The sequence below is a fragment of the Scyliorhinus canicula genome, chromosome 17, assembly GCF_902713615.1.
Source record: "Scyliorhinus canicula chromosome 17, sScyCan1.1, whole genome shotgun sequence".
NCBI classification, from domain to species: domain Eukaryota; kingdom Metazoa; phylum Chordata; class Chondrichthyes; order Carcharhiniformes; family Scyliorhinidae; genus Scyliorhinus; species Scyliorhinus canicula.
Window position 1 is genome coordinate 28943777 of NC_052162.1, and position 13531 is coordinate 28957307.

A 13531-nucleotide genomic window follows, 5' to 3' on the forward strand; every position below is an offset into this window, starting at 1 on the left:
AACACGAGCTTTCGGAGCGCAGCTCCTTCCTCAGGCTCCTTCCTCCTACCTCGCAATTCACCTGAGGAAGGAGCTGCGCTCCGAAAGCTCGTGTTTGAAACAAACCTGTTAGACCTTTTAAGTATGACACCTGGATATTATAGCAGAGCACAGGTCACCAACCCAGACCAGCCGTGGAATACATTGGGAAACTCCCGACTGCACAATTAAAGTGTCCAGCATCGCTCGAATTGGCGCAATTCCCTCTGGGTTCCATGGCGGGAAACACTCCCGGTTCCCACCCTCCATGGACTCAGAGCCAGAATGGAAAAGCCCTTCCATTGCCTTCAATGATTAGTGAGGAATTTCCCAGAGATTTTCCCTCAGAGTGGCCTCTGGTCTTTACTCTGTTTTTTCCTCTCCTTCCTCAGGAGTCTGCATGGTTGGGAGATGTTGGTCAACAGTATAATTAGGCTACTGTTATGTCCAGGTGAGACGGACTTGATCAACCAACCTTTCTTTCCCTGTCATTCTTATCTTCATTTGCCTCTCTCTCCTTCACTGAATCGTGTCAACCAACACAAAAGCGTAGAACCCATAAACTAGTCGCAAATTCATGCAAGTTGGCAAAAACAGAAGCTACTCTGCAACTTAACCAGCAGAAAATATGGTTTGACCATCTACAGTTTACACTTTTTATCTCAATATGATAATAATGAACCAGACAGATCCAAATTGTTTCAGGAGTAAAATACTGCTCTGAATATATGTGAGAGAATATATAAATTTGCCTCCTATGATTATATATGTTTTTCATTTAATATTTAATATTGATTCAGCCTCATAAATTGCAATGTTTTGATTAAAATTAATCTAATCATAGCAATTGTTCCCTAAGCTTCCCTCACAGTGAAATGAAGCAATTGAACTAAGAATTCAAAATTTCAAAGGCAGAAGATTTCATATCTGTATTAGTGAAGTTAATTGTCAAAGAATGTGCAATGGAAACCTCAGTCACAATTGGAGCTGGAGAAACATTGACGCGATGAGCGATAAGAGTTAGAGGAATTAGATACAGGAAACAACATGAATTTAGAACAAATGGCTTAAAAAAGGATGACAACATGAATCTGACCGGAACATTACCACATTCTCAAACAATCAGAGAACAGTGCACCAGCAGCGAGTGGCAGGGAGTCCACAGACCTTGTGGCCGACATTCTATTGGTTGAAATCTCAATTCAAGTTTAAAGAGAGGGTGAATAGTGATCATTTTATTCACTTGAATTGCTAGACCATTACCAGAAGGTTAAACATTGACTTGCAACATCATCAAAAAAAAAATTAAATTTGTGCAATTTTTGAGAAAATGTAAGATAATTATTTTAAGAAAATAGTGCAAATAGGGAAATTAAAATTAAAATCCATTCTGCAGACACATGGCAGATGTGAATGGAAAGTAAAGAAGAAGTAAACCATAAATGTATTTGCTGTATAATGTTAAGGTGCAATTTTCTGGGACGATTGAAGAATCTGGTTATTTGATCACAATTTTAAACTTTTAAGTGACGAGGCCACATACTGATCATTATGTAAGTATGGCATACTCCTTATTTTTTATTACCATATGAAGGTAGTGTACTGTTTTGATTGATCTGAGTCCAAGCATGAATGTGATCTCTGTGGAATGAGTCTTTCCCACCAAATGTTTGCTCATTCTGCCTTTGTGGAGCTTGGAAATGGAAAAGACACGGATATACAATTTTGATCACCAATGAACACTTTTACGCTTATTGGTAATAAGTAGATATAACAGAGCAGAGTATGAATCAATTCCTATGAACAGTAAGATACGCAAACCGTTTAGGTGAGGCATGCTGGCACCCAATAAACCTGAAGGTATCTCTTGTGTCGACCCAAATAGCATAGATCAGGTCAGTTGGGAGCAAGCTGGCTAATCTCTCTCAGGATGTAAGACCCAAGCTTAAACTGAAAAAAGGTCAGAAACACAACCTTTTCCAGGGAATCAGAAGTGTGCCTTTCACAATCATTCCCAGTAATACGACCCAACTCTGTCAAAATCTCATTTTAGCTTGAGTTAACAATATTTATGAATGAATGGATTGTAATATTAGGAGTGAAGTGTTGACTGAAGCTGCCACAAAATAAAAATTAGTAATACATTTATCTTCTTAAACTACCATGCTCAATTTGGACTTCTTTTGTTTTTGGGGTGGGCAATGTAGAGGACGGAATGAATGCCAACAGCTTCTTTCATATAGCAGGACTGTTCAAATCTCCAAACTCTGCTCGAAAGATACAAATGTGGATGTGGATGATACCCTGCTCGCCACAGTTTTCACTTCTCACAATGCTGCAAGGTTGCTGCTACTGATGACAGTGATGGTGATACAACTTGGCGTCTCGCTTTTCTGTCTGTCCTTTGTCTGAAGTTGCAGGACCCGTTCACGGATGGGGTTATGTTGGGATTCTTCTATGGTCACCTCACCAATTAACGTATCACACAGTGTGTTGCTGTTCCATAGCTGTAAACAAAAGAAAATGACTTTGATCTCACGTAGCGGTGGAATTAAGATTTTTATCCTATCCTTTGTATCTGTTTCACCATGAAAGATGTGGAAAGAGGTTCTGCATTCTGCTGTGGCATTGTGGTTCTTTAAGAAGATACTGAGGGGCTTGACCCTCATGTGCATGTCAGAGGGAAGGTTGGTTGAGATACTAAACTTTGCATGGTTTGATGAACAGTGAATAAAAGGGAATGAATCTACGTTTGGTATGGACAGGGAATGAAAGAAGAAAGAAACGACAGACATACTTGGAACCCCAACTCCAGGTTTGTTGTGACACACCGTTTGGAATCCATTGAGTTTGATAAATTTCTTGGAAAATGCTTGAAATGACACACATCAATTTTAAACACTGTATCAAAGATCACTGTATTGGGATTTACCAACTTTCCTCATGGCTTCCCAGATTTATATTTTCATTACAAGCTCTTAAGAAAGAAAGGATTACGTAGGATTAAATAGGATATATAGCACAGAAAGAGGCCATTCAACAATCAATGCTGCTGTTACATGAACCTCCTCCCATCTTTTCTCATCTAAATCTACCATCATAACATTTCTCACTCTTGTTTGTCTAGTTTCCCCTTAAATGCATCTATACTTATTGCTTCAAGCACTCCTTGTAATGATGATCTTCAATGGTTTAGCACAGGGCTAAAGTGCTGGCCTTTAAAGCAGACCAAGGCAGGCCAGCAGCACGATTCAATTCCCGTACCAGCCTCCCCGAACAGGTGCCAGAATGTGGATACTAGGGGTTTTTCACAGTAACTTCATTTGAAGCCTACTTGTGACAATAAGCGATTTTCATTTCATTTCAACGTTCTTACTACTCTTTGGGTAAAGAGGTTTCTTCGGAATTTCCTTTTAGATTTCTTGGTGATTATTTACATTCATGGCCTCCAGTTATTCTCTTTCCCACAACAAGAAACATTCTTTTCGTGTCAAAAGCATTTATAATTTTAAAGACTTTGATTAAGGCACCCCTCAAACTTTTTTCTCAATTGAGAAGAGACCCAGCCTGCCATATCCTTTCTTGATATGCATATCCACACATTTCTGATATCATCCTTGTAAATCTTCTCTGCTCCTTCTCCAGTGTTTCTATATCCTTTTTACAAAATAGCAACCAGATCTGCACACGGTACTCTATCAGTGTTGTCAATACGGGTTCTTAACTTCTCTCCTTTTTAATTCTATCCCTCTGGTAATACAGCCTTAGGCTTGATTTGCTTTTTTATGGCCTTGAACCTGTGCTGCAACTTTTAGCGATTGATATTCTTGTACTCGGAGTTTCCTTTGATCTGCCACCCCACCTGTGCTTACATCTTCCAAGTAACAAGTGGCCTCTCTAATCGTCCAACCAAATTGTACTTTCTCACATTTATCTGCGTTGAACTTTATTGACCAATTATTTGCCCATTCGTCAAGTTTATTAACATCCTCCAGTAATTTGTTGCCGTACTCCTGAATATTGACCATCTTCTCTCAATTTAGTGTCATCAGCAAATTTAGAAATTTGTTTCTGTTTCTAAAGTCCAAATTGGAAATGTAAATTGTGTCCAACTCTGATTCTGTGAAGCACGACATCCCACCTTCTGCCACTCTGAATAATTACCCTTTATCCCCACACTTTTCTTTCTGCCTTGAAGCCAACGAGCAATCCATTCTGCCACTTGTCCCCTGACACCACATTGTCTGACGTTATTCATTCGTCTGTCATGGGGCACCTTATCAAAGGCCTTTTGAAATTCTGGATAAATTACCTCTGTTGCATTGCCACTGTCTATTCTCTCTGTAACCTCCTCAGAAAATAATTCAATAGGGTTCACCAAGCAAGAATCTCCCTTTTGAAATCCTTGCCGACTATTCGTTATCGTCTTTTTCATTTCTAGTTGTTCTTCTATTCCCTCCTTTAGCAAGGCTTCCATTACTTCTCCTATAATTGATGTTAAATGGACTGGTCTATAATTGCCTTGACATTTGTATCCTCCTTCTTAAATATAGGAATTGCATTAACAACCTGTCAATCATTCCTTTGACACTACACCGTTCCCTAACAAAGTATTAAACATGAGCAGTAATGCCTTTGCTATTGCAACCTTAGATCATATTAAAATTCATAGATCCAATCCATTCGGACTGTCAGTTTTATCCTCTTTGAGTTTAATTAGTTTATTTAATGCATCCTCTTTGTTCTTTTAAATGCATTTATTTCACCACTCATCTCATCATCCAAGTCATGTCTACTTCTCTATCTCCCTGGTAAATATCAAAACAAAATAATTATTCCTGTCTATCCCTTGATGGTCTTATTCCCATCATAGCCTTTTTTAACTGATGTAAAATATTTTACTACTGTGTTTTATGTTACATGATAATTTCATTTTATAGTTCCACTTTGCTTTCTTGATTGTGTTTTGACTGCTCTCCTAATTACTTTGTGTTATCTCTTTTCCTGCACTCCTCTGTGGTACTCAGTGTACTTAACGCATGTCTCTTTGCTAATCTGCAATTGTTCCCTTTTGTCTTTATTCGTCCATGGAGTCCTACTAGTGTTTAGTTTGATCTTTCCTTTTTTTTATAAACATTTTATTGAGGTATTTATGGTTTTGCAACAACAAAATAAACAATGTACATGAATTTATATACATAGTGCAGAAGCCGTCTTCCTTCCTTACAGGTCCCCCCTTTACAAACCCCCTACTCAAAGCTTTGGGCATGTCCAGAACATGTGGACATGGTTCCCTGGCCCTCCTGCATATCTTGCGCACCTATCTTCTACCCCAAAGAACCTGCTCATCTGGGCCACTGTCATGTGAGCCCGGAGAACAACCTTGAATTGTATCAGGCTGAGCCTGGCACATGTTGTGGACGCGTTGACTCTACTCAACCCGTCTGCCCAGAGACCATCCTCTATCTTTCCTCCAAACCCCTCTTCCCACTTAAGCTTCAGCTCCTCAGTCTGCGTCTCCTCTGACCCCATGAATTCCTTGTAAATGTCAGAGACCCTCCCTTCTCCCACCCACACTCTAGAAACTAGCCTGTCCTGTATCCCCCTTGGTGGAAGGAGCGGGAAGGTTGAAACCTGCCTGCGTAGGAAGTCCTGCATTTGCAGGTACCTGAATTTGTTTCCCCTCGCCAATCCAAATTTCTCCTCCAGCTTCCTCAGGATAAGAAAGCTCCCCTCTATAAACATATCCCCCATCCTCTCAATCCCTGCTCTCTGCCATCTCCGAAACGCTCCATCTATCCTTCCCGGGGCAAACCGGTGATTATTACAGATTGGAGACCAGACCGATGCTCCCTCCGCTCCCACGTGCCTCCTCCATTGCCCCCAGACCCTCTGGTCTGCCACCACCACGGGGCTGGTGGAGTATCATGCCGGCGGGAACGGCAGAGGCGCTGTTATCAACGCCCCCAAGCTGGTGCCCTTGCATGAAGCTGCCTCCCATGCTCCCATACCGACCCTCCCCCCACCACCTACTTCCTGATCATGGCTATATTCGCCGCCCAACAGTGATTACTGAAGTTCGGCAGTGCCAGCCCTACCGACCCCCCCCCCCCCCCCCCCCCCCCCCCCCCCCCGCTCAAGCATCCCCTTTTTTACTCGTGGGGTCTTGCCCGCCCGTACAAAGCCAGTGATTACCTTATTGACCCATTTAAAAAAGGACCGCGTAATAAAGATGGGGAGACACTGAAACATAAACAGGAATCTCGGGAGGACCGTCATTTGCACTGTCTTCACCCTCCCAGCTAGTGGCAACGGGAGCGGTCCCATCTCCGAAAATCATCCTTCATTTGGTCTACTAGTCGGGCCAGATTTAGCTTGTGCAGCCATTCCCATTCCCGCGCCACTTGGATGCCTAGGTACCGACAGCTTCCCCCGACCACTCTAAACGGCAGTTCCCCTAGTCGCGTCTCCTGCCCCCTTGCCTGGACTGCAAACATCTCACTTTTCCCCATATTTAGTTTATACCCCGAAAAATGGCCGAATTCCCCCAGAATCCTCATAATTGCTTCTATCCCCTCTGCTGGGTCGGATACATACAGGAGCAGGTCGTCTGCGTAAAGCGAGACTCTGTGTTCCACTCCCCCTCGGACCAACCCCTTCCAGCCCCTGGAGGCTCTCAGAGCAATTGCCAGCGGCTCTATGGCTGATGTGAACAACAGTGGGGAAAGGGGGCATCCCTGCCTCGTCCCCCTATGAAGCCTAAAATTATCCGATGTTGTCCTATTCGTCCATACGCTTGCAACAGGAGCCTTATACAACAATCTAACTCAGCCAATAAAGCCCCACCCAAATCCGAACCGTCCCAGTACCTCCCACAGATATTCTCATTCTACCCGATCAAAAGCCTTCTCTGCGTCCATTGCGACCACTACCTCCACCTTCCTACCTTCCGGGGTATTCATGATCACATTTAACAATCTTGGCCACCAACTGCCTTCCCTTAACAAACCCCGTCTGGTCCTCTCCAATAACGTCCGGCGCATAATCCTCAATCCTAGAGGACAAGATTTTGACCAGCAGTTTGGCATCCACATTCAATAGGGATATCGGCCTATAGGACCCACACAGCTCCGGGTCCTTGTCCCGCTTCAGGATCAATGAGATTGTGGCCTGTGACATCGTCGGGGGAAGCAACCCAAGCACCCTTGCCTCATTGAATGTCATCATAAACAGCGGCCCCAATATCCCAGAGAACTTTTTATAGAACTCCACAGGTACCCATCCAGCCCCGGGGCTTTACCCGACTGCATAGCCTTCAGACCCTCCGCTATCTCTTCCAACCCGATTGGGGCCCCCAGCCCGATTGGGCCCCCAGCCCTTCTACCAACCCCCCATAGACCTTCGGGAAATTCAGCCCCCCTAAGAAGTACCTCATCTCCTCCGGCCCCGCTGGGAGTTACGACCCATACAGCCTACTGTAAAACTCCTTGACTGCCTTATCCACCCCTGCTGAGTCTCCAACCAGGCTCCCGTCCCCATCCTTTACTTTCCCTATCTCCCTGGCTGCCTCCCTCTTTCTAAGCTGCTGTGCAAGCATTCTGCTGGCCTTCTCCCCATGCTCACAGATCGCCCCCTTTGCCTTCCTCAGCTGCTCTACCGCCCTCCCTGTAGTTAACAATCCAAACTCCCCCTGTAGCCTCCGTTGTTCCCATAAAAGCCGTGCCTCTGGGGTCTCCACATACCTCCTGTCGACCTGCAATATCTCCTTTATCAGTCGGTCCATTTCTGCTCTGTCTACCTTCTCCCTGTGGGCACGTATCGCGATCAGCTCCCCTCTCAGCACCGCTTTCAATGCCTCCCTGACCACCGCTGCTGAAACTTTACCCGTGTCGCTGACTTCCAGGTAGTTCTGAATATATTTCCTCAGCTGCCCACACACCTCTTCATCAGCTAAAAGTCCCACGTCCAACCTCCAGTCCGGGCACTGGCTACTCACCTTGCTAACCTGCAGGTCAACCCATTGCGGGGCATGATCTGAGATTGTGATTGCCGAATACCCCGTGTCCACCACCCCTGTCAGTAAAGCCCAGTTCAAAATTTAAAAATCAATCCGGGAGTACACTTTATGCACGTGTGAGTAGAAGGAAAACTCCTTCACCCTTGGCTGCCCAAATCTCCATGGGTCCACCCCACCCCCATGAACCCCTTTAGCTCCTTTTTCCATTTGCGGCACCCTGCCCGTCTTTACACTTGACCGGTCTAAACCAGGGTCAATAACTGTGCTGAAGTCCCATCCCATGACCAACTTATGCAAATCTAGGTCCAGGATCTTCCCCAGCATCCTCTTTATAAACTCCACATCATCCCAATTTGGCGCATACACATTTACTAATACCACCTGCACCCCCTCCAGTTTCCCACTGACCATAATGTACCGGCCTTCCACATTCGTAACTATTCTTATCGCCTCAAACATCACTTGCTTATTAATCAGGATCACGACCCCTCTAGTCTTCGAGTCCAGCCTCGAGTGAAAAACCTGTCCGGACCATCCCTTCCTTAATCTGATCTAATCAGCTACTCTAAGGTGCATCTCCTGTAGCATTACCACGTCCGCCTTCAGTCCCCTCTGATGCGTGAACACACGTGCCCTCTTAACCGGTCCATTTAGTCCTCTTACATTCCAGGTGATCAGCCTAGTTGGGGGCCCATCGCCTCCCCCCACCCCCACCCCCCCTTGCCGCTCAGCCTTCACCTTTCTTGGGTCAGTCTCCAGCCCGCGCCCCCAGGATTTAATCCTAGCTTCCTGTTAGCTAACCAATCCTCTATCCATGATAATATGTTACCCCGTACACCATGAGCCTTATTTATTTAGTAACCTTTGACACGGTACCTTATCGGAAGCCTTTTGGAAATCCAAGTATACCACATCCACATGTTCCCTTTTATCCATGTTACTTTTTATTTCCTCAAAGAACTCTAATAAATTAGTCGAACATTTTCCATATTGATTATGCATAATTGCACTAAGATTCCCTCAGTGCCCTGTTTTAACTTTCTTAATAGTAGATTCTAGCATTTTCACTATGACAGATTTTGGGCTAATTGGCCTATAGCTATCTGCTTTCTTTCTCTCTCCTTTCTTGAATATCATCGCAATAAAGTGCATTAAATACCACTTTCACTGTTTGGCCAAGAAAGGAGTTGTCAAAAAGCTGAAGACTATCTGATTATAGCCAAAACAACAGTCATGGAACTCAGAAAATCTCAGAAATAAATACCTGAATGTAATTGTTCCCCCTCCAACTATAGATCTTTTCACAGTGTTCATTTTTCATTACAGTGTTAATGTAAGCCCACTTGTGACAATAAAGATTATTATTATTAACAGTGATAGGCACCTTACCTGGATGGTTATTGGACGTTTTGGATTTCTTCTGTAAAAAATGACCTTGGTATCAAATTGAGGATTCAGTGTGTTTTCAAAAATAGCTGTGCGAATCTTGCTATATTCACATTTAAAAACTGCATATGCATCTGCTCCTGGAATATGCAAGAAATAGATTTTCATCCTTTTACATGAAATAAACTTGTACTGCTAAAATTAGTCACTTTATTGACTTATTATGACAACAGTAGACACTAAAAGAAAAAACCTAATTGTCCTTCAATCTGCATTCTTGACTGATTTAAACAAGATATATGATTGCCATGCTTCAAGATTTATGACTACTCGGTTCTGTAATGATTTTGGAGCTATTTATATTAAAATGACTGGTGTTTAAGTCAGCTAAGAAGATATTAAATTGGCAACACCCAGTTTCTGGAAAATGCGAATTGGATTCAGGCAAAGCATCCAACTAGATTGCTTCATACCAGTAAATGTCACATGTTCGATTGCTCTTTACAGGTGAATGAATTGCTGGGAGCTCTCTCCAAAGAGGCACTAGCTAGTTGGATTGGCGGTCCAATTATTGTACACTGAGAACTGGCAGTAAGCCAGAAGTGAATCCCTGAGTTTCCTTTTCCGATAGGAATGAAAAAGAAGCACACGATCTGAGGCAGAGAATCTCTTAACGTTCAGAAGTGACCAGTTTCATATGGTCTTTGAGTAAAGAATTTAATTGAATTTGATTAAATTTGATTTATTGTCACGTGTACCCCGAGGTACAGTGAAAAGTATTGTTCTGCATAGAGTCCCGACAGATCGTTCCATACATGAAAAAACATAGGACGTGCATAAATATACAGTGTAAATACATAGACACAGGCAGCGGATGAAGCATATGGTGTGTAGTACTACTCAGTAGTTAAGATGTGCGAAGAGATGAATTCAGTCCACAAGAGGGACATTCAGGAGTCTGGTAACAGCGGGGAAGAAGCTGTTTTTGAATCTGTTCTCAGACTTTTGTATTTACTGCCCGATGGAAAAAATTGGAAGAGAGAATAACCCGGGTGGGAGGGGTCTTTGATTATACTGTCTGCTTTCCCAAGGCAGCAGGAGGTGTAGACAGAGTCAATGGATGGGAGGCGGGTTTGTGTGATGGACTGGGCTCTATTCACGCTCTCTGTAGTTTCTTACGGTCTTAGGCTGACCAGTTGCCATACCAGGCTATGATGCAGCCAGATAGGATGCTTTGTACGGTGCATCTGTAAAAATTGTTAAGAGTCAATGTGGACTTGTCAAATTCCCTTAGTTTCCTGAGGAAGTATGGGCGCTGTTGTGAGAATGTATTTAGCCTGGTAATAAGAGACACTGAGGCATAATTTCTTATTTTCTATGTCATGTAGCATGGAACATGAACGGGTAGTATGGAAATAAGTTGAAGTAAATTGAGGTTTATTGGTTGAGTCCTATTTATCCACTAATACTTTGTACCAGATTGTTAGCTTGTCTCAATCATAATTATCAATCCGGCCTCCGTTCAGAAGATTGATGATGTTCACATGGAGGGATCATAGAATCATAGAATCCCACAGTGCAGTAATTCGGCCCATTGAGTCTGCACCGAGCCTCTGAAAGAGCACCCTAACTAGGCCCAATCCCCCACCCTATACCCATTGTGGTGAATGTGATTCACACTATATATAGTTGCCAATATCACTCCATGTATATATGTTCGTTATCTACCCATTGTAAGTGCAGTTGCACTATCCGACCACCAGGGGGAGTTGCTCTGACAGAACGCGAGAGTTTGTACTGGGCTCCTCCCTTGGCTCCGCCCAGGACTCCTCCCCCTGGGACCGATGTATAAAGATTAGTGCCTTAGAGCCAGCCTGCCAGTTCACCGAAGTTCAACGACGAATAGGCTGGCTCTATTGTAAGTGTATTAAAGCCTCTGTTCAGATCCAACTACACGTGTTCACTGAATTGATGGTTCCATCACCCATAACCCTACCTAGGGACACTTTAGCATGGCCAATCCACCTAGCCTGTACATTTTTGGGCTGTGGGAAGAAACCGGAGCACCCGGAGGAAACCACTGCAGACACGGGAAGAATGTGCAAACTCCACACTTACAGTCACCCAAAGACGGATTCAAACATGGGTCCCTGGCGCTGTGAGGCAACAGTGCTAACCACTGTGCCACCATGCTGCCCCAATCTGCATGTCTAGGACCCAGTTCATTGAACGAGAGAGTTTTGTTATTTCAGGCTCCAGAAATGATCTGGTGGGGCTAAGATATTAGGCAGAGAAGGTAATTTCCAGACAGGATTTGCTTTTAGGAGACATTGGGGACATCAAACCTGAGAGAATGTCTTGCACTGATTGAAAAGTATAACAACAATATTGCCCTGCATACATAGTATAAGGATGTTAAATGGCTTATGTTCAACCACACAAGCCTCCGGACTTCTTAGTAAGACACCAAGCAACCTTATAACATGGCGGCAGCCAATGAACAAACGCATAACCTGAAAGAAGCTACAGGAGGAACCCAGAATCTCAATGCTGGAGAAAACGGAAGCCTGACCTGAGCAAAGTATACCAAATTTGAAGACATAGCTGAAGGTCACCTAAAAAAGGTTCCATTGCCAAACCTGATCGAATATAGAGTCAAAGGACCTAGCCAGATCACAAAAATGCTGAGCGCAATTTAATAAAAGGCTGAACTTACCTTTTAAAACTAATCACAGCAGTAACCAGGCAGGGCATACTAATTGTTTAACCAGTGCCGCTAAAAGGACTATGACAGCTGAGTCCAGAGTCAGTGCCGCATAATGTGGCGGCCAAGTTTGAATGATTGAAAAGAATATTCTTAAAACAGCAGCCAGAGCTAAAACATCTCCTTCAATGACATTCCCTCAGCTTAGAAAAACACGTACCTGGCCCAAATGGGTTAATTTGAAGATTTCTTACAGAATCGCTCAGTTAGAGAATCGGACCTGTATTCGCCATGGGAGCCTGCTGAAACACCAGACAGAAAGAAGAGAGGAGAATGGTTTCTGTGGTACCATTCTGAAAGAAAAAAATAAATAAGACTGCACTCCCCTGTTCTTAAAAACAGCCATGGATAGTAAATTAAAGCTACCAGACCAATTTGAGCTTATGAAAGGGCAAAATCAGATGCATGTTTGGGTGGCATGGAGATGAACATTTATAAAATATAGGTGTGCATCAGGATTGAGCAGCAAATCAAACAAAGTGCATGTTTCATAAATTCATGTACTTGTTTTGTAAATCTGCTGGCAATGTACAATGACAAGACAAGGTATAGATGAATCCTCAAGCACCTTTGGTGAGATATTACACATCTTTGACTAGCATTGTAAACTCCAAAGTGTAGAGAGTGCAGGCCTTAAAAACTATCTTGACACCTCCAATACAGAGCCAAAAGAATAAGGAGATCCCATGGTGAGGGAGACAATACTCAAGCAAAATGAATGATGGTCATAGCCAAGGTCAGCACAATGAGGTGCACAAGCCAATGTGTTTATTGCAGAGGAAAAAAGAGGCTGAGAAGCAGCCCAAAGGCTTGAAAATAGAGGGCAGGCTTCTCTGGCCTTCTAGCCGTGTGTTTCTCAGCGTTAGGAGGCAGAGTGCCATTCGGTGGCGGAGTCTCTGCTCCCACCAATGGGAATTCTCGTTAAAGCTACCCCATGCCACCAGCATACTCATGGGTGGGTGTGGGCTGTTGACAGGAACAGAGAATCCCGCCTCCAACGAATGGCCGTAATTTCCGGCCAGAATTTTTGTGAAAATGCCAACACAGTATCCAACCTACAACAGCAGGTGGCAGTGTGGAGCAAGCAAATGGCTGTGAATGAAGGAACGTTTTCTGATGTAACCCAAAAGCAACAAAACCTGCTAAAAGGAAATGAAGTTATTCTACAGGTAAATTTTTGTATCTGGGCTGAGTTTGAAGAACTTAACCAGATGTAGTGCCAGGCACAACAGCAGGCAGAAATAGTACTCAAAGAAGTGGCTGCTCAGAAAGACTCTGAAGGTTGGAGAGGAACCGCAGCGAGGGAGGGCTGGCGTTGCCGAGTCTGGTCAATTATTACTGGGCGG

At 43.7% G+C, this 13531-nt stretch overlaps 1 protein-coding gene across 1 annotated transcript in view; it reads right to left on the reverse strand.

The window, feature by feature from the left end:
* Positions 1 to 981: 981 nt before the first annotated feature.
* The window catches only part of LOC119952038 (calpain-5-like), a 184022-nt gene continuing 171472 nt past the window's right edge, over positions 982 to 13531 (reverse strand). The window contains exons 11-12 of the mRNA XM_038775525.1: positions 9425 to 9561; positions 982 to 2525 (exon numbers count right to left, since the gene is read on the reverse strand). Of these exons, the coding sequence (XP_038631453.1) occupies positions 2346 to 2525; positions 9425 to 9561 (317 nt within the window). The 3' untranslated portion in view covers positions 982 to 2345. The remainder of the gene's footprint in view (positions 2526 to 9424; positions 9562 to 13531) is intronic.